The 27,070-nt window shown below is 39.4% G+C and overlaps 1 protein-coding gene across 2 annotated transcripts; it reads left to right on the top strand.

Annotated features, from left to right (window-relative positions):
* Positions 1–168: 168 nt before the first annotated feature.
* Positions 169–23,753, top strand: LOC137197958 (hippocalcin-like protein 4). Of its 2 annotated transcripts, none has more exons than XM_067611506.1 (4): positions 169–249; positions 15,052–15,227; positions 16,707–16,922; positions 17,060–23,753. In XM_067611506.1, the coding sequence occupies exons 2-4, from the start codon at positions 15,066–15,068 to the stop codon at positions 17,255–17,257; spliced, it is 576 nt and encodes a 191-aa protein (XP_067467607.1). In that variant the 5' UTR covers positions 169–249; positions 15,052–15,065; the 3' UTR covers positions 17,258–23,753. The 2 variants fall into 2 exon arrangements, with proteins under 2 accessions (XP_067467607.1, XP_067467606.1); XM_067611505.1 differs by having other exon boundaries at positions 201–389.
* The last annotated feature ends 3,317 nt before the right edge of the window (positions 23,754–27,070 follow it).

Below are 27,070 nucleotides of genomic sequence, written 5' to 3'. Positions count from 1 at the left end.
TCTCTCTCTCCCACTCTCCCGCTGTCTCTCTCCAGCGCGCGCGGACGGCGGCGCCACAGAGGACGCGAGGGCACAGGCGCGCGCGTTCAGAGCTGGAGCTTTTTATTGACAAGCGGCTCCGTCGAATCAGATGAAGAGGGTCCACCTTTCAACAGCATCCTGGCTAATCGTCGCGCGAGGGGGGCGGTCTTTATGCAAATGTGTTGGCAAGGGAGACGCAGCGGTTCATTCATCTTCTTCCAGAGAGAGGTGAGTTAACGCGAAGGTTATTTTACATGAGGGAGGAACTGTTTTGGACCAAAACACAGCCGTGAGAATAGCTGGAAAGCAAAGAAGAAGCTTCTGTTTTATAGCTGAAAGGAGCTCATTCTTCTACCAAACATTACAAGGTAGGTGGAGGAGAGCTTTGTTTTATTTGCAAATGGACTCTTTCACCATAATGTTAATGTGTACAAGTGTTTGTCACAGTGTGTCAAATATTTCCTCACTTATCTTTAATTCATAACTAACTGAAGCAATAAGTAATGAGAGTGAAAGCCAGGGACATTATTTCACTAGTCTGTTATCCAAGGTGTTGCACCAAGAAGAGGGAACTGAACCTTTAACCCTGTCAGTAATAGTGTGTTACACCTGTACAAATGAGGCAACGCAAGGTTTCACTTATACCGAGCAGGTGGGGTCTTGCTCAAGGACACTTGGGGCTGTAGAGGCAATTGAAACTGGTACCATGGTTCCCTGTTTAAAGAAAAGAGGCACATTGGTGACCATGTATCTGCCATGGTGTCAGTAAACATAATCCTGCTTGTGTTGTGCTGGTATGTGTTACATTTGGTGAGTCATTTTCAGTGAATGCTCTGAACATCTTGGATGGATTAAGCAGGCGTTAACTGTTTGCTTCCGCATGGATCTGAAAATGCAGCCGGGGGAAGCCAGTGCTAGAATGTCCTTCATGCTCTGGGAGCAATTAACGGTTGAACACAATGAGACTACCTATGTGTCGCACCAATGAAATTACAACTCTGTCTCTTGCACATGCAGAGAACAAATCAGCGTTATTTGAGCATGCAAAGTCAACCGAAGAAATGTGGATATTTGTGCATGTTTATTACAAAACACACAAACGTCTGTATCTTGAAAGCAAATACAGTTGAAAGCTCTGAGTGGCCTCACAAGTGCATATAGATGAAGAGTTTGCAAAAGAAACCTATAGCTGCAACTCTCACTGTTTTACCTTCAAAGTCATTTCAAGTTGACCTGTGTGAGTAAAGAGAGAAGGAGAGACGGACAGAAGAATACAGACTGCAGCCTGGACAAGTGGTTTAGTTCCATCTGCATAATCCAGTCCTCTGTGGATGACACCAGGACCTGCACAATCAATAGGACCAGCTTTGAAATGTGCTGCATGTGTGCTGTGGGCGAGCACATTATTGGTGGCCTTCATGCGACTGTGCATCAAAGGGGTTGTATCAGATGAGTTATTGCGTCAGAGTAATGTACTTGTATGCCTTGCTGGGTCTATATGTGATATACTGTTCATTGATTGTGTTCATATACGGTACAAAGCAGCATAGCAGTGTTCTGTAAAAACATACACTAAACTCGCAAATTCAAACGCACACGTATGATGGGCACATCCATGACAGACAAGCTGATGACGGCTCGGTTTGGCTCTGTAGCCCTTTGGCTGCCAGGCTTTAACTGAACAGGAGCAGCTCTTTAGTCCATGGAGGCTCTCTGAGCCGAGGGGTAAACATTGGGTATTGTGTCACTCTTTTTTTTTTATCTTTTCGAAGCCAAGTCTGTGTTTTGTGTTCCTGTTATCGATCAAATAGAATTGTAGCAGTATGATGAGCTGCTTTGTCATCCATAGTTTTTGCCTTTTTATCAAGCATAAATCCACAAAAGTTTAGAGTTGTTGCTTCACTGCTACTGCAACCCACTTTTACTCTCTGAGTGTGTACTTCTCAAGAGTCAGCCTGTCAATTTCAATTCGATTTTCAATTCAGTACGGTTTATTGGCATGAATGCAACAAAGACAGTATTGCTAAAGCATCAAGTATTAATGAGATGAGAAAGAAAAAGGAAAAAGTGTTTCAAGTGGTGCTGAACATCACACAAAGGAACTATTATTACACTGTCAATAAGTAGCATTTAGTACCACCCGCTCTTCCAAAATATCCCCGAAACCATCACAATATAGTATCTTCTGCTATTTTAATATATTCTATTGTAATACCTTTGAACAGTTGTTTTCAGGAGTCGTCACATACTGTATGTAGTTGGGGTTAACCTAAAAATACTGATGTAAGTAAACCTTTTACAGCATCAAAACATTCTTAACTGAGACTTTCTGTTGTCATTATCTCATAGTTTGAGTCCATATATTAAAAACCTGTCAGTCTGTTTGGGAGCGATGTAATGTTTCAATCCTGTGCTTTGAATTTTGGTGGTGGAGAGACGCTTCGTTTACACTTGAATCAGGGATTGTGCCTCTTAAGTGTTGAGAGCGTAGACCGCATAATCATCCCTGATTGTCAGCTCTAGTGCTCTGTTGAATGATAACTGTAAATAAAGAAGACTGCGCTTTCACTGAAATGTTTTAGTGTTTTCTTATTGAGAAAAGTAACTAAGCTTTTATATGAACACACTCTGCCATTGCCATTGTATTATTTCCAATAAATCTTAGCAGCATTTACAAAACTGCTGGACTGTGCTGTCTATTGTTTAGATTAAGAGCTGCTACAGATTGTCATTTTCCCCATTTTGAGTTCGCGCCTGAAGCCAACAATCCACACAAGGCACCTGCAGATATTTCACTCGCAGGATCAGCAACAGGTTATTTCCTAAGGGTGCAATAAGTTGATAGCTTGGTCTCTGCAATGATGCGAGTGTATCCCTGTTATTTACAATAGGTGGTGGAAAGACACTGTAGTTACACATAACAGCTCACTGACAGATCAGTGGATGGGAGAGCACATGATTATAGTTACTTCCTCTGCTCTGGAAAGACCTATTGATCCATATTCTGTTGAGTACAATAATATCAGCTTGGAACAGCGTGTTGGGCTACAATTTCCTGTCTGTCTCTGTGCATGTGTGTGTGTGTGTGCGTGTGTGTTGTTTATTTTTCCGGTTTCTTCTTTTTTCCTTTTTTTTTTTCTGTTAGCAGGAATAGACGAATGATGCTATGAGAGCGACAACCAGCGCACACTTTTCTATCTCTCCCTTTGTATCACTTCCATTTTGTCTTAAGCCTGTGGCCAGGTGTACTATACATCTGTCTCACGCATCACTGGCTCATTGTGAGCGTGTGCCCACGCGCGCGCGCGTGTGTGTGTGTGTGTATTTCTGTTTGCAAGAGGGGCGGCTCGCATGAGCGGCTGCATGTGTGTCTCTCTTTGCTGATTGATTCATCCATTCCTGTCACATGCTTTATTTCACAGGGAGACATGTTGGAATATAAAGGTGTGTGTGTGTGTGTGTGTGTGGAGCTTTGAGAGTGGTAGAGCAGCAACAAAGGAATGTTGAGTGAAGGAGTTTGGCATCACTGGTGGATAACTAATGAACACCCACAGTTATCAGTAGACGCCATTGACAGAGTGTCTTGATGGATACAATTTTAGTACAATGAGGAGGTAACACACACTAACAGCTGTGGGTGGGTACTGATCTCAGAACTTAGAACTAGGGAAAAAAGTGTTATTTTGGTATTTATTCTGTCTCATATAGGCCAGTTTTATAGGAGAAACCTCTCAAGCCAAATCCTTTTTTTCCCCTTTACAATACAGTGGTTTAGTGGTTAGCACTGTCACCTCACAGCAGGAAGGTCATGGGCTTCAGTTTCCTCCTACACTCCAAAGACGTGCAAGTTAGGTGAACCAGTGACTGTAAAATTGTCCATAGGTGTGAATGTAAGTGTGACCGTGTTGGTCGGTCTATACTATATGTGTCAGCCATGTGATAGACTTGCAACTTATAAGTCTATCACACCTAACCGGTGTACCCTGCATCTCACCCAGTGCATTCTGGGATAGGCTCCAGCTTCCCCTGCGTAGGATAAGTGTTCTTTCCAGAGAATGGGATGAATGTATGATACAGAGAGATTGAGGCAGAGCAAATGGAACAAGGGATGTAGATAATTTGCAGTATTTCATTTTTACAGTAATTCAGATATTTATTTGTATACTGGAGTTTCCTTGTTTACCCACCTATTTTGCATGTTATCACTTGATTGAATGGGCGTTATCAGTTGTCATCAGCCTTATAGATATGGATTAGAAAAGGCCTGTTTCACCTACCAGTAGGTGCATATCAACCCATTGGAATAGGACCGTAGCCTGTACCAAGCAACAGTTGTCAAAAAGCACGTGCCTGTAGATGACCATGTTTCCATTGTCTGTATGCTGGTAATGGAAACTCAACCCGTGCTTCACAGCACAAGCTTTCGAGTAAAGATTGACTAGTTGCAACAAGCTGTGCTTAGTATAGGTATTTAACAGGTTTGAAATGGTTCTAAATCTGGTGTAATTTTTGCCACTTTTTCACATGAGTGAAGCAGTTTGTTCTGTGTGATGGTACAAAAAAGTTGGAACTTTATCATTTTGTGCAATAACGTATTTTTTTTCCTTTTGAAGGTGCAGTGTGTAGGATTTAGTGGCAGCAGTGAGATTGCAGATTACAACCAACTGAATACCCCTCCCCTCACCCTCCCCTCCCAAGCATGTAGGAGAACCTATAGTGGCCACGAAACCTGCGAAAAATGCGAAAGGCCCTCTCTAGAACCAGTGTTTGGTTTGTCCATTCTGGGCTACTGTAGAAACGTGGTGGTGCAACATGGCAGGCTCCGTGGAAGAGGACCCGCTCCACATGTAAATATAAAGGGCTCATTCTCAGGTAACAAAAAAACGATTCTTATTTCTAGGTTATTATATACTAATTAAAACATACTTATGAATATTATATTCCATTTCTGCTAATATTTCTGGCAATAGATCCCCCTAAATCGTATACACTGGTCCTTTAAGTGCATTAAGTGATTATTGACTAGGAGATAGAAAGACTCCAAAACAAACTTGTATGACTTACGTGGTAGCAAACAATTGCCTTTTTAAACATTAAGCAGTGTTTTGAGCTCAGCGCTCATCCTCAGGCTTGTCTGTATGCTGTATGTATGGGGGCCAATTTTGTCTTTTGTTCTATGTGTGTTTCTTTTGATTTGTTTATGACTGAATATCTTTGGGTTGTGGACTGTTGGTCGGGATAAAACTAGACATATGAGGACGTCACACTGGGGCTTTGAGAAACAGTGATGGACATTTTTCACCATCTTCTGACATTTTATGGACCAAAAAACTAATCAATGAATCAAGAAAATAATCAACAGATTAAATGATAATTAAAATAATCGTTAGTAGCAGCCCTAGTTTTTTCATATTTTCATTCTTTGAAAATATCATGTGCCTCCAGTTTTTTTCTCCATTGCATTTGGCACAAACACCTTTGTTCATTACGACCTAAACCATCACAACATACGCGTCTGTAAACCGTAGGCATCCATTGCATGAGAAGTCAGCTGCAGCAGTTGAAAAGTGTTAAATAGTGTCACATTTCTGTGCTGATCCATTCCTGCCAGTGTTATGCTGAGAAATTTGAAATTACCATTTTTTTAATCAGATAAGTTGAAATCCAATTAAGTCAGGGCCAATATCTGTCAAATCAGTGTTAAAACCAAATCCAAAACAAGATACACAGCCAAGACTAGCAAAACAGTCCCAACTCAAGGCTGTAGACACCAAAAATGTGAGTTTTTGAATATGAAAATAATGCTTGAAGGGTCTGTAATTTCAAAAAGCTGTAATCCACCAAGTGCTACAGTTCTATTAACATTCATCCACTTAATGCACATATAACATGTAGTTTGTCTAGAGTACAGTTTATTAAATAGTGCTTTGTACACATATTTCATACACAGCATCATGCATATTTTTTATGTATTACAGACACTATTGCAAACATATGGTGGTGTTAATGTTGGAATTATAAATGATTCATTTAACATATTAGTACCTGCCACAAGTCTTTGTTTCAGAACACATTATGTTCATGTCAACAAAGGATGGTGATGAGAGGATAGCTTTCAGTACAGGAACAAGGCTAAGTGCTGCAGGCATTAATCCCATGCTCTGCTTCCCCTTGTTCCCTTACACTCCTTTCAACACCATACATTTGTGTGTGTGTGTGTGTGTGCGCGTGCGTTTACGGGACATGGGTATATTTGTTCTTGAAACTGTTTTTGTGTGGTGCTGAAACACCTGAGCCTTACAACCAAACAACTCTCCACCAGGGCTTATGTAATATAGGAAGGTGTGTTTTTTGTGTGTTTGTACATATGAGCGTGTGTGTGTATGTGCTCATGCTGGCATCTTTCCCCTTCTGCCTGCGTTTAAAGGTGTCACTGGAATATTATTAGCCACATTGTACAAGGCTGTGCAGGTTTGATAGGGCGCAAACGGAAACAATAGCTGACAATTAGAGCAGCACTCAGACATGAGTCAGCCAGACTTCAGTAAATGTGTAACAATTGTGGCAATTAACGAATACTGAGGTGAATAAATCATGTTTTGGAGATATGGGAGATAAAATTTAGCTCCTAAGGGCACATACACACACAGTTTGTCCCCCGTGTTTCTCCCCGGGCTCGACATGCTGCCTGGTCTTAAATTAGAGTTTGAACTGCACCGAGGTGAGCTGCGTTTCTATAGCGATGCATCCTTTCTGTTCCAGTCACTGGAGAGATTTATGTAGATTAGAATAATATGGAGATCACCCTGATAGGAATCAACACCTCAGCACCAACATGTACTGTAAGAACTCAGTAGAGTAAGTATGTACATAACCATCCTCGTATTAACTCGGCTTTCACTGTATATATACTGACATTTTTGGATTGAAGCTTTGATAAATTACATTTTGTCCTTGTCAAAGAATTTGAGCATTCAGATCATGATCAATACTGCTAATACTGTTTCTGTTAATAGGCTTCTACTACTCAATTAGAACTGTTACTACCAACTTACTGCTAGGTGTTATGGTTGAAATTGATATCATGATACTAATATTATAATGTTTTTCTGGTAGCACTGCTCATGATGTGCAGCATTAGACAGAACTGTTGAAGTCTTTTGGGCCAAGTCAATTCTCAAGTCCATAACAGCATGAATAGGAAAAAAACCTGTTCACATAAACATTTTGATTCTTATATTCTAAGACTGTGAATCTGTTCACAGATTCCAAAAATCAATTTTTTCAACAAAGGAACAAAGTACCTGATGATGATGGCTTAATCGAAACATATTTATTTAATATTAATATAATTTACCTTTAGTGCTGACTGTGTGTGAGAGCTGATAGACTACAGAAAGAAAAGGGCAAGTTATTCTTCCAAAAAGACAAGCGGTGGAGCGCAGTTTGGATTTAATAACCTTTAATAAATCTTAATAATGGAAAAAGGACAATAATTCAAGACCTCTACAGCGTTGTGAACAGTGATGGTGTTCCCTGAGACTAGTGTTGCTGCAGAAAGGCTCTTACAGTAACAGCACGGCAGAGCACTGTCTTTTTTTTCCACAGAGCTAATGCTTTGCAATAGACATTTAGCCAGTGGTGCTGATCATTAAATTACACTTTAATTTCTTTTTTCTGATACATGCAGAAGACTGCAAACATGCTTCCAAATTACTGCTAACTCAACTTTTTTCTTTCTGTTTTTTCCTTCTGTCGGTTTCATGTTGCATTTCATGGACTAAAAACATGAGTGAATTGTTCAGTACAAAATTCCCCTAGATCTTGTATCAAGAATCGTTTACGAATCAAATCATGTCTTTCCGGTCGTGCACTATTACACTGACTATTAGAATGAGACAGCATCCTCTCAAGGCTGCGGTAATTGGTTTTAAATAATTGCGACCACTGAGACCTTTTATTGAACAAGTCTAATAGTTAAATATTCCAGCTATAAAATAACGCAATAAAGCAATAAAGCAATAAAGCAATAACATTAAGCATGCTTGTGCTTGTGGAAATTGCATTACAATTGAATTAAATTGCAGGTTTCTAACAGGCAACAAGTGTAATAGTCTACTGTTAAATTCAACAATAAATATCTCATCAAAAACATGGCATCGTGTAGGATGAGAGAGACACTAGCCGATATTTAGATTTCCAATAAAACCCAGACACCAAGCTCATATATCAGTCAGCCAATTGGTCAGGCCCAGTTGGCAGAGGGACTGTTTCGATTGGCTAAAAGCGTCATCCCCTTCCCTATTGCTTTTTGGCAGTGTGCCGGGCAACTGTTGTCAAGACGATGTATTGTTCTATTTCACTTTTGATGGTTTGGTGAGCTGCCATGGAGACCATTCAGGGTTTGGTTTATCATTCATACCTTTCATCAGATTAACTCTACCTTCTTATACTCTGTTCTTTCCCTATCTAACACACAAACACACACACACACACACACTTCACATTGTAGTTCATGGAGAGGGCTGGTATTGGACTGGTATCCTATTGATTGTTCCCCTATTGCTGCTACAGTCCATTGTACTTTTTCCACTCTCACAAAGGTTATTGCCACTGCAAACACACAACACACACTCACGCACACACACACGCACGCACACAGGAAATGACTACTGTATGGGTGGCCCAGCTTCCCATTTTTGCGCTCTTTCCAACTCAATTACAGCTTTTGCCAGCTTATCATTTTCAGTCACGGGGACACCAACACATTTTCCCCTTCAGGCTACGTTCAGTTCAAGCCAGAGTTCCTGAGCCTCATAATAATGACAGTGGAAGCCCACTGCTTTCAGACCTCATTTTCCTCCTTTCACAGTAGCTCTCCATAAAGGAACAATGTATTTTTATGCCAGAAATATGGTACAGGATATGTCTATCCTGAATTCACTGATTGTGTTACATAACTATATTGTTTTACAGTTTTATCATATTATAATGTCCTTTGAATTATCTGTTTAAATATTAGTTTGAGTATGCTTCCAGTAAAGTTGGGGGAGTACACCAGTACAATGTCTTATGTATGTGAAGGAGCCAAACTTTAAAGCAGTTGGTACAGAAGATCACTCAATAATGTGGTAATTAATGCAGGCCGTTTAGTCTCTTGCATCTCATTTCTCTCTTTATTCATTTCTAGATGTAATTTATGACAAAAATATAGAAGTATCACAAATCTTCACACTTGAGAAGCCAGAATCAGCAAATGTTTTGCATTTTTGCAAATAAATGACCAGTAATTAATTGATTCATAAATGTGTTAATAAATGTTTCTCTTACCTTTGATTTAGTCTTCAACTATTTATTTTTTACTTTTCTGTGAGTATGAATATAACAACAGCACAGCTGTCACCACCATCAGCAGTGTCCATGATCAGCAGAAAACATTTCACAGTATTACCAAAGAATATATACTGAATGTGACACAATTTAAAGGACCTATATGTACTTTTCCATAACATTCAATATTCATGACTAAATAAAAGTTAAAACTACATCCTTTTATTCATCATGAGTTTAACTATCAAACTCTTAGCCAATCTGCTTCGTCAAGACTGTTTGTTTTGATTGATAGGGACCAGCAACCCACATTAAGCGTCATCAGATTGCTGAATCCTGATTAGTGCACTGGAGTACGTGCACCACATCGCCTTTTTCCAACAGAGCCCCGCCCACTAAAACCAGTGAGAGGAGCACAGAAAAAAAAGCAGTAAAGAAATCCCTAATGTGAACTAATGAATGTAGGAATGTAGGAACCATCAATCATAGTAAGAGGTTGATTGATAAATTATTGTTTTGAGGGCCTTTAAAGAACAAACAAGTGGTTTCATTTCTCACCTTGTTGCTGTGATGAAGTAGTGTACATGTCATGCATTGTGCCAGCTTGAAGAGAGTAAAATAAGAGTGAAATCAAATTGGTATTTGTTGGTCCTCAGATCCTGTCATTAGAACCACTGCCTTTGATGTGTAACACCCATGCCATCCATCAGCCTAATAACAAGTGCCGTGAGTTTGTGAAATCGGCCATCAAAATGTAAGCTTTATTACAGCTGACTCTGGCATGCAAACATGTTTAATTAGCTTATTCAATCAGCTAGATCAAGCTGGGTTGGCAAACACACACACACGCACATCCACACAGTCTCCCACGCATCCACAACTCAGATTAGACTTTGTGTTTACTATCAGTCTGACAGCTGGAATGAACATGCATTAAGGCCCCTTCAGACTTGGTAAGATACACGTCTTTCTCTATTGAACGCCTGTTGGGGCAATTTTTCTACAAGATCTCCTTATCTGCCCGCCACCTCCCATCTTTCCTCATCCTTCCATCTTCATCGCCTTTTCACTCCCTGTCTGTTTGTCTTCCCCTTCAGACGTGTGAATCCAGATTGAGTCATCCTCCCTCTTTTATTCTTCTTTATTTTCTTCTACACACAGCTTGTTCACCTTGTCCTGCTGCTTCCTCCTCTTTTAAAAAAAAAAATCATTTTCATCTCAGTGTATAAGTGTCTATATGTGTAAGAATGTCAGAGACAGCCTGTTTGTGATAGGACTAATATGCTGGTTGAAGCCAGCATGTTTGTGTGTGTGTCTGAATGCGTGTGCTGAGGCCTCCATCGTGTGTTGACGTGAACGGACTGTCAAAGACGTCATCGTGCACAGCAACAGCATGTTGCCACTGTCAGACCAATTGATCCCTTTGGCGTGATGTTCAGAGCAGGTGTTCACGGCTGTAAATTTGGGAGAAATTGCAGCATTTTGGGAATAAAGCTATTCATATTAGCACCAGAGGGAGTGATTTTAAATGCGCTGGGATTACAGCACATAAATGGGTGCCTCTTGGGATCTTTGTTAGGCTGTTAAGGGTTTCTGGAAGCCACAACTGATATTTGTATTTGTTGTTTGAATGGTGTGTGTGTGTGTGAAACCATGTGAGTGACACCGTGGCCTCCTTTTCTGAGTTTCTGAAGGTGGAACTATTTTCTTTGTCCATTTTCTTGTCCTGCTAACCAAATTCTTCTTCTCTTCATTCCAAACTCATCACTATCTCTAGAGATCTTCATTTATTCAGCCTCACATCATGCTCATGTTGGCTAATTTCTGTCTGGGAGAAGGGGTCATGTTGTTTTGTTTTGCACTAACAAATCAGTAGCAAGTGACATAAGTCAGAGCGGTTGCTAGGAGCAGTTCACATTTTTTATGACAATTTAAGAAATGCAATTTAAAGCGGCACTTATTGATTTGACATGGGGCTGTGAAACAAGCTTAAAACACAACACTGATAGATTATCCTTGTGTAAAGTGGCTAATTTGTTAGCAAAAAGTTGCCTTTTTACACAATCGTCAAACACAGAGCAATACACTATATTCAAACCAGTTTCTAACATTGCCTGTCTGTGGTTGGTGCTGGATGCTGATGAGAACTGCAGATTCAGGTAATTCTCTGTATGTTTGCGCATATGAGCGACTCCCTTCACATTACACATGGTCAATTTATCAATTGTTAATAAGAAATATTGATTAGTGCAGTTTTAGAGTTGCTATTTCTGTTGTAAGTTGACTGGCAACAAGCTGTACAGCTGCGACGATCACATCCACACACTTTTCTATCACTATTTTTCTGGCTTAGGTGCAGGAAGTTGACATCTGTTCACATACATGAGCACATAAATGCACATGTGCATACACTCAGATAAGCATCACCTTTCTCAAAGGAAACCAAAATGAGAAAATTGCATAGAAGCTGGTTCATCTGTATTACGGTATTGAAACCATCTCATTTATTCCACAGAGATTTGACTTATTAGCTCTGAAAGACATCTTAGAGAGAGAGAAAGAGAAAAGAAACAGCAAGGAGGTTGGAGGTTATCTACAGATTACCTCCAACATCTGAATATTACAACAGATTTCTGCCTCAGTAAAACGTGCTGGCAGAGACCTGAGCACCTGACTGGAAGACAGCATCCGACCCGGGAACCATTACAATTAACCTACAGGTTGCCCATCTTGCTGGGGTGAGGGGTGTTTATTTTGATTCCTTTAGATGGGATAAGTTTCTGATGTGTTTGCTCGCTTGGCTAGTTGCGCCTCTGACTGTCTTCCACAGGAAACTCCATTATCTGCTAGATTTGCTTCCCTAACAGAGGGATAAAATCTCATCTGCCTCAGTCGGAGGCAGGAAACGTTACAACTCTGTGGAGTTTGTGTTTATGTGTGTGTGTCCAGGAGGGTAGAAGCGGAGGTAAACTCAATGTTTGTGGCACAAGTTGATGTGTTTGTGGAGTGTTAGTTGATAGAGTCAGGGATTTACAGAGCTCCATGAGTTGACACTGTCAATAATTCAGAGATTAGTTAAACTCTCACTCTAAATGTCTGCTTGCAGTGCAGTGCTTTGAGACATATGGATTTAAGAATGGGCAAATGAAAGAGAGGGGAGATTTATGAGTCTAAAATCTCTGTTTAATGGTGGTCTCTCCAAACTGACCTTCTCCCCCTCAGGGGGAAATGGCGCTAGAGGTGTTGCTGCCACAACAAGACTCCCCTTATGTGCTCGTTCTCCACACTGTTGTTCTTAGCATCTGTCTGCATCCATCATGTAGCAGTTAACCTTGTGAGACTGTGTGTGCATGTGCCTAAGCACGTATTTGTGCCTGTGCCAAGACAATTGCTTGTTTGTCTGAATAATGCGTTAGGTTCACCTTTAAAAGGTTTCGAAAAATTGTGGTGTGCCACTCAAAGCACGAGACGCCATTCTAACCTCAAAAACCCTGAGTCACTTCTGAATGGATTCATTTGTGTTGCCGCACAAATACACTTTTGTGGAAATGAAACACGTACAATTGGTCTTTTATGGCTGACACATGCTGGGTTCTATTATAAACATGCTAACGCTATTTTCCGGCAGCAACTGAAAGAAGTTAAATATGTTTGAATTGTGTTGTAACAGGACTGCAGTGAACAGATGAACATCCAGCTGACCCGCTGAGAGTTAAAGCATTGACACTTTGATAGTAGTTGCTTTTATTTTTTTTCTATCTTACAAGCACATTTCTTTTCATTTTCTTCCTGAACAGTGCCCTTTCTCTTCTCTGAGAAGGGAAAACATTCATTTTCGTGTTTCAACTTGATAAGATCACTGGTGACCTTTTCAAAGCAAGTTAATGCTAGAATGGCCTGTCTCCTATTGATATCCTTTATTGCTCTTCCTCTAAGCTCTTGGGTCTCCTACAGTGCCTTCCCCTTGTCATGGGAATACAAAGTCTAGAATATTTGTGCTGTTTGCAGTGACTTCAGGTTTTGTTGGCTCTTTCTACATGACTCACTCGCCATAAAGCTGGACAGGATGATATTTCAGCCACTAAACTGTCCCCACACTCTCCCTGCAATTCAGAGGAGGATTTGTGGCCGCTTGGCTCAGATGTGTTGGCTGTATCCTGGTGTCAAAGTGCGAAAGCTGTGAGACGGGGCTATGAGTCAGGGATGGCGTCACGAAGGCACTGCAGTGGTCCTCAGCTATGTGAATATGTGTGTGGTGAGGTCACTGGCTTATCAGTCAGGGTAATGGCCCATTTTATGGCCAAAATAGCAGCAAATGCTATCAGGGGTTTTACTTATAGATAGTGATTATGGAGGTAGAATGATATGAGTCATCGTGGAAATGGAAAAGTCTTTTGTGGTGTGGACATTTTATCTATAATGAATGGACAAAGGTAAAACTATTCATTTCATCCACTCATTTAACTCGGAGATCCCACTTGTTCAGTGCTGCTTAACAGCTTTAATCTGTTTAAATATTTTACACTTGTGTCTACACTATTGTGAGTTTGAATTAAGGCATTATTATTTCACCTTACCAGTAAAATAAATCACAGTAAAATAAGTCGCACATTGGACTACAACTGTAGTCAAATTTCTCAAAGTCTCTTTCTGATATTAAAGGTGTAGTATGTAGAATTTAGTGACATCTAGTGGATTGGACTTGGCAGAAATGGAATATGATATATAAATTATGTTTTAAATAGTGTATAATCACCTGAAAATAAGAATCGTTGTGTTTTCATTACCTTACAAAAAGAGCGGGTCCTCTTCCACGCACTTGCACTTGCCTCTTAAATTTATGATGAATAAAGTTTTGGTGTATGTATAATAGTATCATCTGCATTTAATTGAACACAACAATCAGAAGAAATTAAAGAGAGATCATTAATAAAATAGAAAACAGAAGTGGTCCTAAAGTGGGACCTTGAGGCACACCTTTTTGTTGAGTTAACAAATCTGATTTACACCCATGGCTAACAACACATTGCTTTCTGTTATGAAGGTATACTGGTTGGTTACAGTGTATAATGGGAAAAGCCAACAGCATGTAGCTTATCTAAAAAAAGGTGAGGACACTGGACAGTGATCCAGTAGATTAAATGTTTTAGTGAGATCAATAAATATTGCTTCTGTGAGATTACTATTATCTGATGCAGAGAAGATATCATTACTGAATTGTAAGTGCAGTAGTTGGGGAAAAAATTGGATCCAAAATAAATTTGAAATTAAGATGATAATTAGTGATGATGGAATATAAATACATTTTTAAAATACTTCAGCAATACCAAAAAAAAATCTAAATATGTTTGTAATTACTGGGATAAAGTATGTCACTACAATTGTGAAGAATTGTTTGTTTGTTAATTTAGATCATCATTAGCAGCTACTGTAACAACAACAGTAGCTGTCATTAGTATACTGTATATTTAGACACTCAAAGTCAATGCAGCTTGCGTCTGTGTGTTTAAATGTGCAGGTAATTCCTTGTTTGCATCAGTCCTCAGAGACCTGTGCTATTTCAACAACACAAGGACATTACTGCTGCTGCTGTTTTTTGTCTAGCACCTCCTCACCTAAGTGTTCACCCTGTCTCTCTCTCTCTTTCTCTCTCTCTCTGTATTGTCCCCCCCCCCCCCCCCCCCCCCCCCCCCCTCCCAGAGAGGTGAAGTATCATGGGGAAACACAACAGCAAGCTGGCCCCAGAGGTCCTGGATGATCTGACCAAGAACACTGAATTCAACGAGGCGGAGCTCAAGCAGTGGTACAAAGGCTTCCTCAAAGACTGTCCCTCAGGCATCCTCAACCTGGAGGAGTTTCAGCAGCTCTATGTTAAGGTGAGGTGGCGCACAGGAAAGGCAGGAGAAAGCGAATGGTAGCTTTAGGTGCAGTGGGCAACTGATTTTGCAGTAGTGAGGAGGAGTAGGGTCTACTGACATGGATAAAATAATCTTTCTCATCTCCATTTCTTGGATTGCATACAGTTGAAAATGTACTCTATAGTTTTCCATAGTTACATAAAATAAAAAGTTACCTCTTTAATGACTCATTCACAACATTATTGAGCTGTTATGTAGAAAGCTTATGTTACTGTGGCTGACTAATAGTCCTATTATTAGGGCACTGAGAGGAGTTGAAGCCTCTAATAAAGCCAGCGTCTCTGTTACTGCCTGAAACTCCATCAGAACATTCAGAGGCCATACAGGTCCAGAGAGAGGCTGACTGAGCTTTGTAAACTTTTATTTTACTTTTAAAAGTTCCACCTACGTAAATAGTTACTGTTTGTAACACAGATTAAACTGCAAATTAAAATAACATTGTTATGAACTTTTCAGAACATGGTATTGACACTGATAATCTGATAACACATATTTGCTGTTTGTTTTTTTTCAATGCCAAAAAATGTTTTCAGCAATTATTGATGTCTTTCAACAGAGCCCATCATATTTCATATTTATATACATATTGTATTGTTTTACACACACACAGACTTACTTCTCATTGACTGGTACTAACCAAACAGACATTAGTCAGCACAGTTATCACAAGTATGAGTCACTGTGTTGTGATCACTGCAAGATGGCTGTGTGCGCTGCATGTAGCAGTCCACTGTTTTGCTGTCAAGCTGATGTCCTCTGAGCTAGCACTGTCATAATTATGTGTTATTGTCACCACAGCCTTCCCATATCACAGAATGTTCTTCCTCGCGGTGAAACTGACACAAATTCTGCACCATTATGTTACTGTGACAGAAAATTAACATAAAGAAGCTTCTTCATCCTCGAGTCTGTGTTAATTCATATAATCAGTGACAAAAAATGAGGCAAAAAAAGAAAACATTATCTGATATTGCTATGCTATGATAACTATGATACTTTGAGACCCTATAAACTTATGTAGAAAAACATTAGAAACAGAAAAAGAATAATTTTGACACCAGGAATTTGTGAAATAGAAGAGAGGTATACGTTAAAGGGTTAAAAATGGGAATCAATCTCACACAATTAATACCGAACATTAGGGCTAAACAGTTAATAATACAGTTACAAAAATGTAATGTTACATCACAATGTAAATGCAAAAATGTATATAAAATTATACAATTATAATACAAAATAGTAAGTAAATGCAGGAAATTAACAACAATTCCACTTTGTACTTTGCAGGTAATTGATTCACTGCTACTGCTGTCATCAAATGTAGACATGATCAACCATCTTGGTCTTTGTCCTCTGTTTACCAACATTTCAAAGAAGGAAGTGATGCAAGATGCAACTGATGCATTGTTTATGCCAACTTATGTTTTAATCTTCCAGTTTTTCCCATATGGTGATGCCTCCAAGTTCGCCCAGCATGCGTTTCGGACATTTGACAAGAATGGTGACGGGACCATCGACTTCAGGGAGTTCATCTGCGCCCTGTCCATCACCTCCAGGGGCAGCTTCGAGCAGAAACTCAACTGGGCCTTCAACATGTATGATCTGGACGGGGATGGCAAGATCACACGCATGGAGATGCTGGAGATCATCGAGGTGTGTTTGTGAGCCGGCAGTGAGTCAGAAAGAGCAGCGTGTGCCCAAGGAGTCATCTTGTGAAAATAGAAATGATTCATGTTAATATACATTTTTATAACAAGATCTAACATTTTTTTTCCTTTTTCCCTCTGCAGGCCATCTACAAAATGGTCGGCACCGTGATCATGATGCGTATGAACGAGGACGGGCTGACCCCTCAGCAGCGCGTGGACAAGATCTTCTCCAAGATGGACAAGGACCACAACGACGAGATCACCCTGGAAGAGTTTAAAGAGGCCGCCAAGTCTGACCCCTCCATCGTCCTACTGCTGCAGTGTGACATGCAGAAGTAGAGAGCGGTGGGTGGAGACAGAGGGAGGGAGGGGAGGGATGGGGGAAGAGATGAACTGAAACTAGAGAAGGGAGGAGGATGAGAGAAAAGAAAGGCAGGGGAAGAAAGGGAGGGATGCTGTTAGGAGGAGGAGGAGGAGAAGAGAGGTAGAGAAGCTTTGTCTCTTTTTTTCTCTTTGAGGCAGTGATGACTGGGAATGAGCCATGTTTGGAACACACAGGACCCCTGATTGATGCCATTCTTTTCTTCCAGGCAGCCCTGCTGTACAGTACACTCCTGCAGCATTTCTGCCTCAGCGTAGCAGGGTGTCTTTATAAATCCTGTCTGATCATGTGTAAGAAGTGGAAATCGCTCCACCTCCTTTGGCACAGACCAAAAAAAAAAAAAAATTGTGGGGATTTACAGAGGAAATATGAGATGTGTCACTTGCACTTTTACACTGTCAGACTCTGTGCCTAGCATGTGAGATTGTAAAGCCTGCAGGGTACAAACATCTGCTATCTTTCTAGATTGCTTTTACATTCTTCTTACGTGTATCTTACCCAACTTTCTTATTTGCATAATATAGTATGACTTGTTCACATTCTCCATGATCTTGAAATAAGCGGTAATTGCAAAGCAGGTTCTTTCCAATTTATGTAAGTTAACATGGAATCCCTGATTTCAGTGGTTCTTAAAAAATATATAACATGCACAATCACTAGATATCTCCACCACAGAAAGACGATTTCTTAACAAACCCAGCAGTAGTTTTCTGTGCACTGTGGGATAGTTTGAAAAAAGGAATGACATCAAACCAACCAAGGGGCTGCTGTGTGGTCCACATGGCCCATTTAGAGAGATGAGAGAGAAGCAAATGTTATGAGACAGAATTATGTAAATGAACAATACCATGACGTGTGTGTGTGTGAGTTTGTGTGGGTATGAATGTGAGAATGTGTGTGTGTGGAAATGGGAAAACACATTTAATACACTGCCCCCTCTGCATGTGTTTGTTTGTGCGTATGTACTGTTGTACTTATTAGTTTATCCTCAGCCAAATCCCCACCCAGTTATACGGCACTTAAACAGAACATTTCCAATAGATTACAGCCTGATGTCCACATGCTTTACTCTCCAGGTATGAGGCAGGCAGGTGATGAGCGTGTTAGGCGGCGGCATAGTGAAGCATACTGAACCACAGAGGCTGCTCAATGACTTCAGGCTGCGCCTAAAGCTTTTTCCACATATACTAAATCAATAACAAAATCAATATCTCATCAAAATGATTACATGTGTTTTATTAAAAGGACATGTAATTAAGTTTGAACTGAGCCTTGTCCTCCACATAATGTAATCTGGATCTTCTCCAGCAGGTGAATGTGCTCCCTGCATGGCTGTCTTAGTGATTGTATAAAGTAACATTTGCATGCATTCAGTAGTCTGAAGCAACAGATAATGTGGAAATTCAACAGAAAGCATCACATTACTGATAGTACATGACAATAATTTGATAAAGAAGAGTAGCTTAGAATCACTACATCAACTTGGCCACAATCAAAGCCACTGTGTGTATAATTTTATTTGATTATATTAGCTTTCAAATGCTTATAATGGCATGAGTGGCAGTGGCAGGCTATGTGTTTTGCATTGCTGTCTGTCAGTATTGCTTTGGTCTGTATGTTTCCTCCCCCCAGGGGGCGCCAAAGATGGTTTTTAAAATCCTACACATAGTGGCTTTAATATATTAGAGATGTTACCTTTGTAATTAATGATCATCATCAATATGACTTGATATTAATGCAACCACTAACAAGTAGTTTTACCATTAGTACTTACTGCATGAAATAAATTTGCTCTAATAGATCACATCTAATGGTTTTAACAAATAGTGGTTACTAAAATTATGCTATTAGATATGCTGGGAATTTATTTAATTAACAGCTTAAATTTCAAAGGAAATTTTAACCAAATTTAACCAAAAGTTATTATAATTGTGCCGTTTCACAAGTCAATTCAAGTCTTGGCTTTGGTAGTATGTGATTTAAGCAGAATCAAATCAAAAATAGGGCAAACATACACAATAATATAAAATGTGTTCTGGCTTCTCAAAGACCAGCAATTTGAGCAACAGAAGGAGTCACAAGAACAGTGTGGAGTGCGGATATTCAGAACAGTAATGACAGACCATATGACAGAAACGGTATTGCTTGGAAAGGCCAAACCTGCCTCTATGATTCATTGTTGTTTCACATGAAAAGCTGAAATAGCCATCGCTCTTCTTCCTCTCCCACTGTCCTGCTCTCGCCCCTTTTTGTCTTCTTCCTTCCTAAATGTCAGAGAGGAAGCGCTTTGATAATAGGTGGAGGGAGAGGAACTTTGCTGAACTCAGCTCAGATCTAAAAATCAATGCGAAAAAGAGCAAAAGGTTGAAGAGGAAGCCCAGGTGGCGTGTGTGCATATACGTGCGCTCACCTGTTGGTGAATGTGAATGAAAGCAGATAACTGGCAAGTGGAAGCCCACCTGTACATTACAGTAAAAAAGTCAGAAGTCCCCAACTTTTATATTAGAATCACAACCTCTGTGTGTTCCTGAAGATCAGTATGAACAATCACGGTGAACAAAATTCATAAAATATTGCACTGACATTTGTGTCAGTTATAGTTTTCATTAAATGTAGGTAAATGTTGCTTGTAAGATGTCATTGCAAATTTAGATATTTAACATTAGCCACAGGTATTTCATAATCATGCAGTGTTTAAAGGAATAATTTGTCATTTTAGGAAATATGTTAATTCACTTATGGTAAGCTTAGCTTAGCACAAAGACAGGAAGCTGTACGAATTAAACAAACCAGATGTAACAAGTTAATTAGTGACCTGTAGAGGTACTGGTAGGTGGATTTTTCCCCCCTTTGGACAGAACCAGGCTAGCTGTTTCCAGTCTTTGTGCTAAGCAAAATGTCTCCTAGCTCTAGCTTGATATTAAACTGACAGATATGAGACTTCAACTCTCAGCAAAAAGGTGAATACATGCCTTTACCACAATGCCGAAACATTCATTTTAATGGAAGTTTCATCCATTTCACTGTAATCATCGTCAGTCTTGAATGTTGCCTTTATTAGCCTGCAAAAAAGTTTCAAATAAACCCAGTGTTTACTGAAAAAATACTTTTTTTCTGCTTGCAGTCATGTTCTGACTATGAGTACAGGAGAAGGTAATGAACAATGGACAGACCTAGTCATCTGACTGGTTCAGAAATGTTCAGAAACTGCTTTTTCTTGACCTGGATGGTAAAAATTGATAGGTCAAGGAAAGAAATGATGGAGAATTTACAAGATAACTGCTGTGCAAAGAGAATCTGGCTAAAGTTACAGTACAAGAGGTTGCATAATCACGCACTGTCAGGCGGCAAAGCCTTGACTGTGTATGATGTTTTAGAGTAAGGGATAATGAGATCTCCTTTCTTTTGTGAAGAATGTACTTGTGTACTATAGGTAAAAGGATTTAGGATTTAGAAAAGGAGGCAATGAAGCACCTTTATTGTCCTTGAGAATTTAGCACCTCATTAGCATTTTAATAAGTTTATAAGTTGCTACATACTTTTAGTTAATTTACCTCAGTGAGGAAAATACTTTTTACTCTATCTCACAAGACTTGCATTAGGAATTCTGACAAATGGAGCCAGACCATTGCATTTTTCACAACAGATCAATTTCTGACTTCAAAGCAGCAGAAAACATGTGGCTCCTCCCCTGTCAGCGAATCAGATTAATATCCTTCTTCTCACTCAGCCAATGAACATGCTCCCTCCCTAAAAGCTACAGAACGAGCCTCCTTTGTGCGATAATGTAACGATAAAACTGTATGTACATTATAATACGACTGTAATCGTATTTATGGATATAAACAAATATATTATGTAAATGTAAATGTACCACTAGCTTAGACCTAATTTCATATGATGACACAGCTAGTGTGTGTGTGTGTGTGTATGTATGTGTGTGTGTGTGTGTTTGCGAGAGAGAGAGAGAGAGTGGAGCCTGAATAAGTGTGAGTGCTTGTGAAAGGTCAGTGTGTGCTGTATGTCTGGACACTTTTGCTAGTGTTCACATGTGTTTTGTATTTGTATCATTTGTGTAACAGGAGATGCCTCAGTCTAGTTTAACTTTGTAAAATTTGAGTGTAAACCCTCACACCGAAGCACTGAGTGTTATTACCCACACATACACTTGCTTTTGTGGTCCGCTGGTATACGGTATGTACTGTCTCCAATATGGGACGTGTCGTTTCGTTTGCTGTAGCCTACTGTTGCAGTTCTACAAGTAATACTCACATATAGAGGTTAGCTTTCACAAAATGGCAGAGTTGACAGTTCAGCTCAGTAGCCAGCGAGGGGGACTTTTGAAATGGAGGTTGATGTTGAGAGGTTGTTGGCAGGGGAAGTCTGAGGTGTGAGTAGAAGGGTGTCAGTGATGAAAATTATATAAAAAAAAAAAAGAAAGAAGAAAAACAGCTGTCCTATGTCACAGTGTCACCCAGTGGATGGAAACATAATGTCACACCTCACAACAACTCAACTACTGTACAGCTCCCTTTTGTTCTTTCTGTAATGAACATGCCTGGAGATCAAAACTGACAACATTATAGGATGCAAATGACTTGATCAGGAAAGTCTTACAGTCTTACAGTCTTACGTTTCTCAAAAAAAAAGTGCTAGGATCTGAAAGTGGTGTGAGAAAATGTTCACTTTTTAGAGTAAATGAGCTTGTTTCATTGATTTTCTTGAATCAAGTAATATTATGACTAATATTATCTTGAAGTTACTGGAATAAATGTACAGAAAGCTGAAATAGAGATGTGAAAGCGAAATTTAAGGAAGAACAGCATCTTGGAGTAAAAACAAAAGCCTTCAATGTGTTTGACATCTTGGTCACTTTCAACAAACTGTTTTCTGCAGGTTTTGTTATGTTATTAAGTGAACTATTGGAATAAACCAAAATATGTAAAACTGTTTTTTTTCTTTCTTTTTTTTTTTTTTTTTACAATAATTTATCAAATGACTTTGTTTGACAAACTGAGACAACAGAGCATTATCACCTAATGCTGTTTTCCCCCTCAGCTCTACAGAGCTTTTAGCCTTTTTTCGTGCATTGTTTTGGTTTTACGGCCCATAACTCCACTCTGGAAACGGAGCTGCTTGCTCCATTTCCAGCCGCAGCAAGCAGGTGTTATCAATCAGAGAGCTCTGATGAACCCACCAACACCACCTGCTCTGCACCAAACACAAGACAGACAAAGTTAGCCACTAGCTGGTGAACATATTGGCACAATAGCAAGCTAAGAATTTCCCTCAGAAAAGTTTGGAGACCAGAACAGAGCTAAAAGTAGTATTGGACTTAAATTTGTCATATGGCCACAAATAAGACCTTGTCTGCTAGATGTGTAAATAGGCAATTGTTTGCTAACACATTCACCAGAACAACTTTGAATTGGACTGGGATTGTCTCATTTTTGTCAAAACAAAAACTTACTCCAGAATCAGAGTATTTTCAAAGATGCATATAAACATAAGAAAATCTACACACAGGGGCTTTGGGGTAATTGTCTTTTTGTACAGTACAGTTATCTCACTTCACTAGCAGACATTTTGCTCTTATATTAAGAAAAACTAAGAGATATGATCAAGACTGGGAGTTGAGATCATGTAAATTATGTGCAAACAGTCACATTTTACAGCCCCATGTGTTTTGTTGCCACTTGTTTTGACTCAATATAATATTGTCATAGGCTTGGTTAATCATAATACTGGGCGGTATGCAGTAAGACAGTTTGATTAGAACAGATTGGCTCACAAAGTGGCTCCACAATGTGTTGATCTCCACACTCCTCTGCTGATTAGATTGTGTCCATCCTAATTAGCGCCGGCTTAGACAAAAGAGCCTCTTTGACTTTGCTCCCCAAGATACCAGACACAAATGGTTTTTGTTTTGTTGTTTGGATTGCTTTGTCATGTGATGTTTTCTTTATACTGTATCCAATTCAAAATTACATAGGCAGAATTTAACATTTACTCTGTAGATTTTATGTGCCAAAGACAGGATTGTGTTACGTGTGGAACCTAAAATGTTTGATTGCTATGGATGTATCAGGTTGAGCTGAACATGAAGTGATGCTGTGTTGATCATGCAGTTCATCAGCCGTCAGTCTTCAGAAAGCTCTGGACAGATGCACTGAGCTGGGTGACATGAATACATGAATATGAACATGGATATTCTGTTTTTTTTTTGTTGTTGTTTTTTTGGGACAGGGAATCATTTGTGCTCGGTTGTGCAATATAATTCTATTCTTCAACATTTCTCTATGATATTCATGTAAATGTCTATTTGTCCCGTCTTATGATTTTGCTTTTTTTTTGTTTGGTTTTTTTTGTTTTTTTGATTTCAATATTGTTAGGCTCTTAGAACAAAGACAATGTAATTATTTTTGTTACATAGAATAAAACACATGGATGTCAGGAGTGACTGTTGTTGTCGTTTTGCTTCTAGTCCCTGTGTTTCCTCTGATAGCGTCTTCACACAGTCAAACCCCACACACACACACACACACACACACACACACACAGTGAGTGAGCCAAGATTATGAGTCACCGTCTAGCAATGATGTCACATTACTGCAGTGATGTCACCATGCTGTTCTCATGGTAACCATGCTGAGGCCACAAGGCAGGGAGACTCGGACATAAACATATACACACACTTACATAGCTACACACATTTATACATAAGCATGCACACACACACACACACACACACAGTCATAATCCACAGGGAAATTTAATGACTGCGGAAATTAATTTTGCCTCTGGTATCTGCGGACTCTCATTTACTCAGCTGGACAATGATGGAGAAATAATTGAACACAATGAAATGACTCATGAAGATTGAGCTTTGACTTTATGGATCAATATGGGCATTCACTTTTAGACAATGCCCTCTCATGAGAGATGGAAACTATCAGACACATTTTGTGCAGAAAAAACATTATTTGTCAAAGGAAAATACCACTCAGTTTAAGCTCTCATATGAGTTGATGTTTTGTTTTTTCTGGTGTGACTCAGCCAATATTTATGAACATCAAAAAGTTGGTACCATAGGACACCCCAGAAACACTGAATACTTCATAGGTTTATTTGAAGGTTTACAACTGACCTTTATCATAAAATCCAGATTTTACACCTCATTTTTGGGTCTTAGCTTCTTGGTTTCCTGTTTAAACTGTGTTCGGCTAAACCCATTTTTTCCCTATGCCCCTTCTCTAGCTGTTCACCACGGATCAATATAAATCTATTCTGAGCCTCGCTGTATCAGGCTTCAGCTCAGTGGAAAACCAAACATCACATTTGCGTGCACAGAGGCTGAAAGAGAGAAAGCTTACAACAGTGAATCACACTGCAGCAATAGAGGTCATTTTAAAGACATGCAGTTTGCAGAGCTGCCACAGTGTGGGGCTGTATGCTCAGTCTCACTCAGAGGTCCCTGTACTATATCACAACATCATGCTACTGGCCTTTTAACTGTAAAAGCCTTGCAAAGACCAGGTAAGGGTCAGATATAAAGTGCTCTTACAACATTCATGTGGGCATGTAAAAGCAAAATGAAACAACAACTTTAAACTCACTTTAAATTGTTGGGTGAAAATAGTGTGAAGAGTTTAGCATTAGCGTAGAGACACTTGGCAAAGGCATTCAACTACGAAACAACACAACTGACCACACTCAGTCACTATAACACTAGCCAATAGCCAGGCAGATAGACATGGCTGCTAAGCAACCCTCCCTCACTGTGTGAATGTCCAGTGGACAAGCACTTAAAGTCTGTGAGGACAAGGAGAGTGTAATGAATGAGCAGAGGAAAGAGGAAAACCCCCACTACTACTACTACTATGACTACTAATACTGCTACTATTAGCACTAATAATCCTGCTACTAGTACAATTCTTCTTTTATTCCAGTAATCTACTGCTACTCCTATTCAACTTTGTGGTTAAATCTAACACAAAAATTCAATAGTAGTAGTGCTGCCGCCTCTACTGGGACAACTGCTCACACACTACATACTACTACTTACAATAAAACACTAATATTTCCATACTAATATTACAATACTACAAATACAAGAATGAAAATTGAAAATTGGCTAATCGCATACTAAAAGACAAATGAAAACCATGGTGTTCCACTATGTTGGAAACTCCATCAGCCTTAAGCCTTGAGTATGAAGAAATCAGACTTGAGGCTATGGCAGTAAGTCCCAAATTGCATTACATTCATTTGACAGAAAATATGATATTTATTTGGATAGATATTCAGTAAAAGTTTGAAATCAGTCTTTAACTGTCTTTAACTCAGTTCAGTCTTTAACTGTAGTGGCATCGGCAGTGAACCGAAGCCAATATTCATCGATGTCACAAAACTTTCTTACTTTGAAAACTTATCAGAGTTGGTGGTTATTGACCCAAATACTTATTGAGAAATGAGCTCAATGCAATACTGTGATGTCAGCATGCTAACATAATGACAATGAAAACATAATGTTTAGCAAGTGTAATGTTGACCAAGTTCACCATCTTAGTTAGCTTGGCTACTTAGCCTACTTAGCTAGTTTAGCATCTTAGCATGATATTTGAAAATGACACAAATAATAGCTGAGGCTGATGTCATTAGTTTTGTAGGTATTTGGTCATAACTCAAAATATTGGAATAAATAAAATGATCATATTGCCAGATAAAAAGTTGAGGGATCAACAAATTTATCACATTTCATTCTTAGGGTGACATTAATGTCTAAACAAAATTTCATGGCAATCCATCCCATTGTTATTGAGATATTTCACAAAGAACCGCAACTTTGAAATTCATGGTGGCTCAACAGGAGAAGTCAATGGATCATCAAAGTCTCTGTAAGATTTTGTACCAATCCATGTAGCAGATGTTGAGATGTTTCACAGGATAAGTGAAAGCTTTGACCTGGTGGTGGCACTATAGAGGAAAAATCACCAAAGTCATTAGGATTCATCCTCTGGGTACTATGAATGTCAAAATCTCATGACAATACATCCAGTAGGTGTTGAGATATTATAGCGTTGACCAAAGTGCTGCTAGCGTGGCTAAAGATACCTTATGAAGCATTTCCAAAGTGTCATTACAACTAAGAGTGAACAATAAATGTACATGCAAATATAATCAAATATTAATGAACAAATGCACTGAATAATTAAAACCGAAGAGTAAGGAGCTCCACCAGTGTTTTCAGCCTTGGGTATTGACCGTATTGATTGTGCTGTAAAGATAATAAAGTAAATATGAATCCTTAACTGCACATGTAAGCAGACAAGTGAAGTTAGCATGGGGGGACAGTACCATACATTCTCTTTACTTTTTTGAATCTGGTGGCACCAGTTTAGACAAAGTCACTAGTACATCATAATGAGGTGATCAGGTGACAGTCGCCATCGAGGGATAAAAACGTGCATCAGTTTCCTTGTGATTAAAATAGAAATGAATTTGTATAAAACATGGCAACAAACCACAGAGGCCTCTGGTTGTTTTAAGCCCTGACACTCTGCTGAGTTCAGCATGCATGAGGACACTAATGGCACTGTGTTTAACTCGGTGTACAACCTTGGTTTGAGATGGAGGTTACATCCATTATCTGCTACCTTTAGGCTAATTTAACTCCCATAGCCTGATCTCCTCCCTCCCACTCATTCTTTTCCAGAGTTATCAGCTACTATCCTTCCCAACTGACACCTTTTTTTTTAACTTTCCTCTGC

Source organism: Thunnus thynnus, chromosome 15 (assembly GCF_963924715.1).
Source record: "Thunnus thynnus chromosome 15, fThuThy2.1, whole genome shotgun sequence".
Classification (NCBI taxonomy): domain Eukaryota; kingdom Metazoa; phylum Chordata; class Actinopteri; order Scombriformes; family Scombridae; genus Thunnus; species Thunnus thynnus.
Note: the sequence above shows the minus strand (reverse complement) of the source record. Positions and strands in the feature narration are given on the sequence as shown.

What these genes read in the sequence shown, in the direction of transcription:
- LOC137197958 (XM_067611506.1), top strand. Translation starts at nt 15,066, where the DNA reads ATGGGGAAACACAACAGCAAGCTGGCCCCAGAGGTCCTGGATGATCTG. An exon ending in TTCAGCAGCTCTATGTTAAG is followed by an intron (nt 15,228 to 16,706) that starts GTGAGGTGGCGC and finishes TTAATCTTCCAG; the next exon opens with TTTTTCCCATATGGTGATGC. An exon ending in AGATGCTGGAGATCATCGAG is followed by an intron (nt 16,923 to 17,059) that starts GTGTGTTTGTGA and finishes TTCCCTCTGCAG; the next exon opens with GCCATCTACAAAATGGTCGG.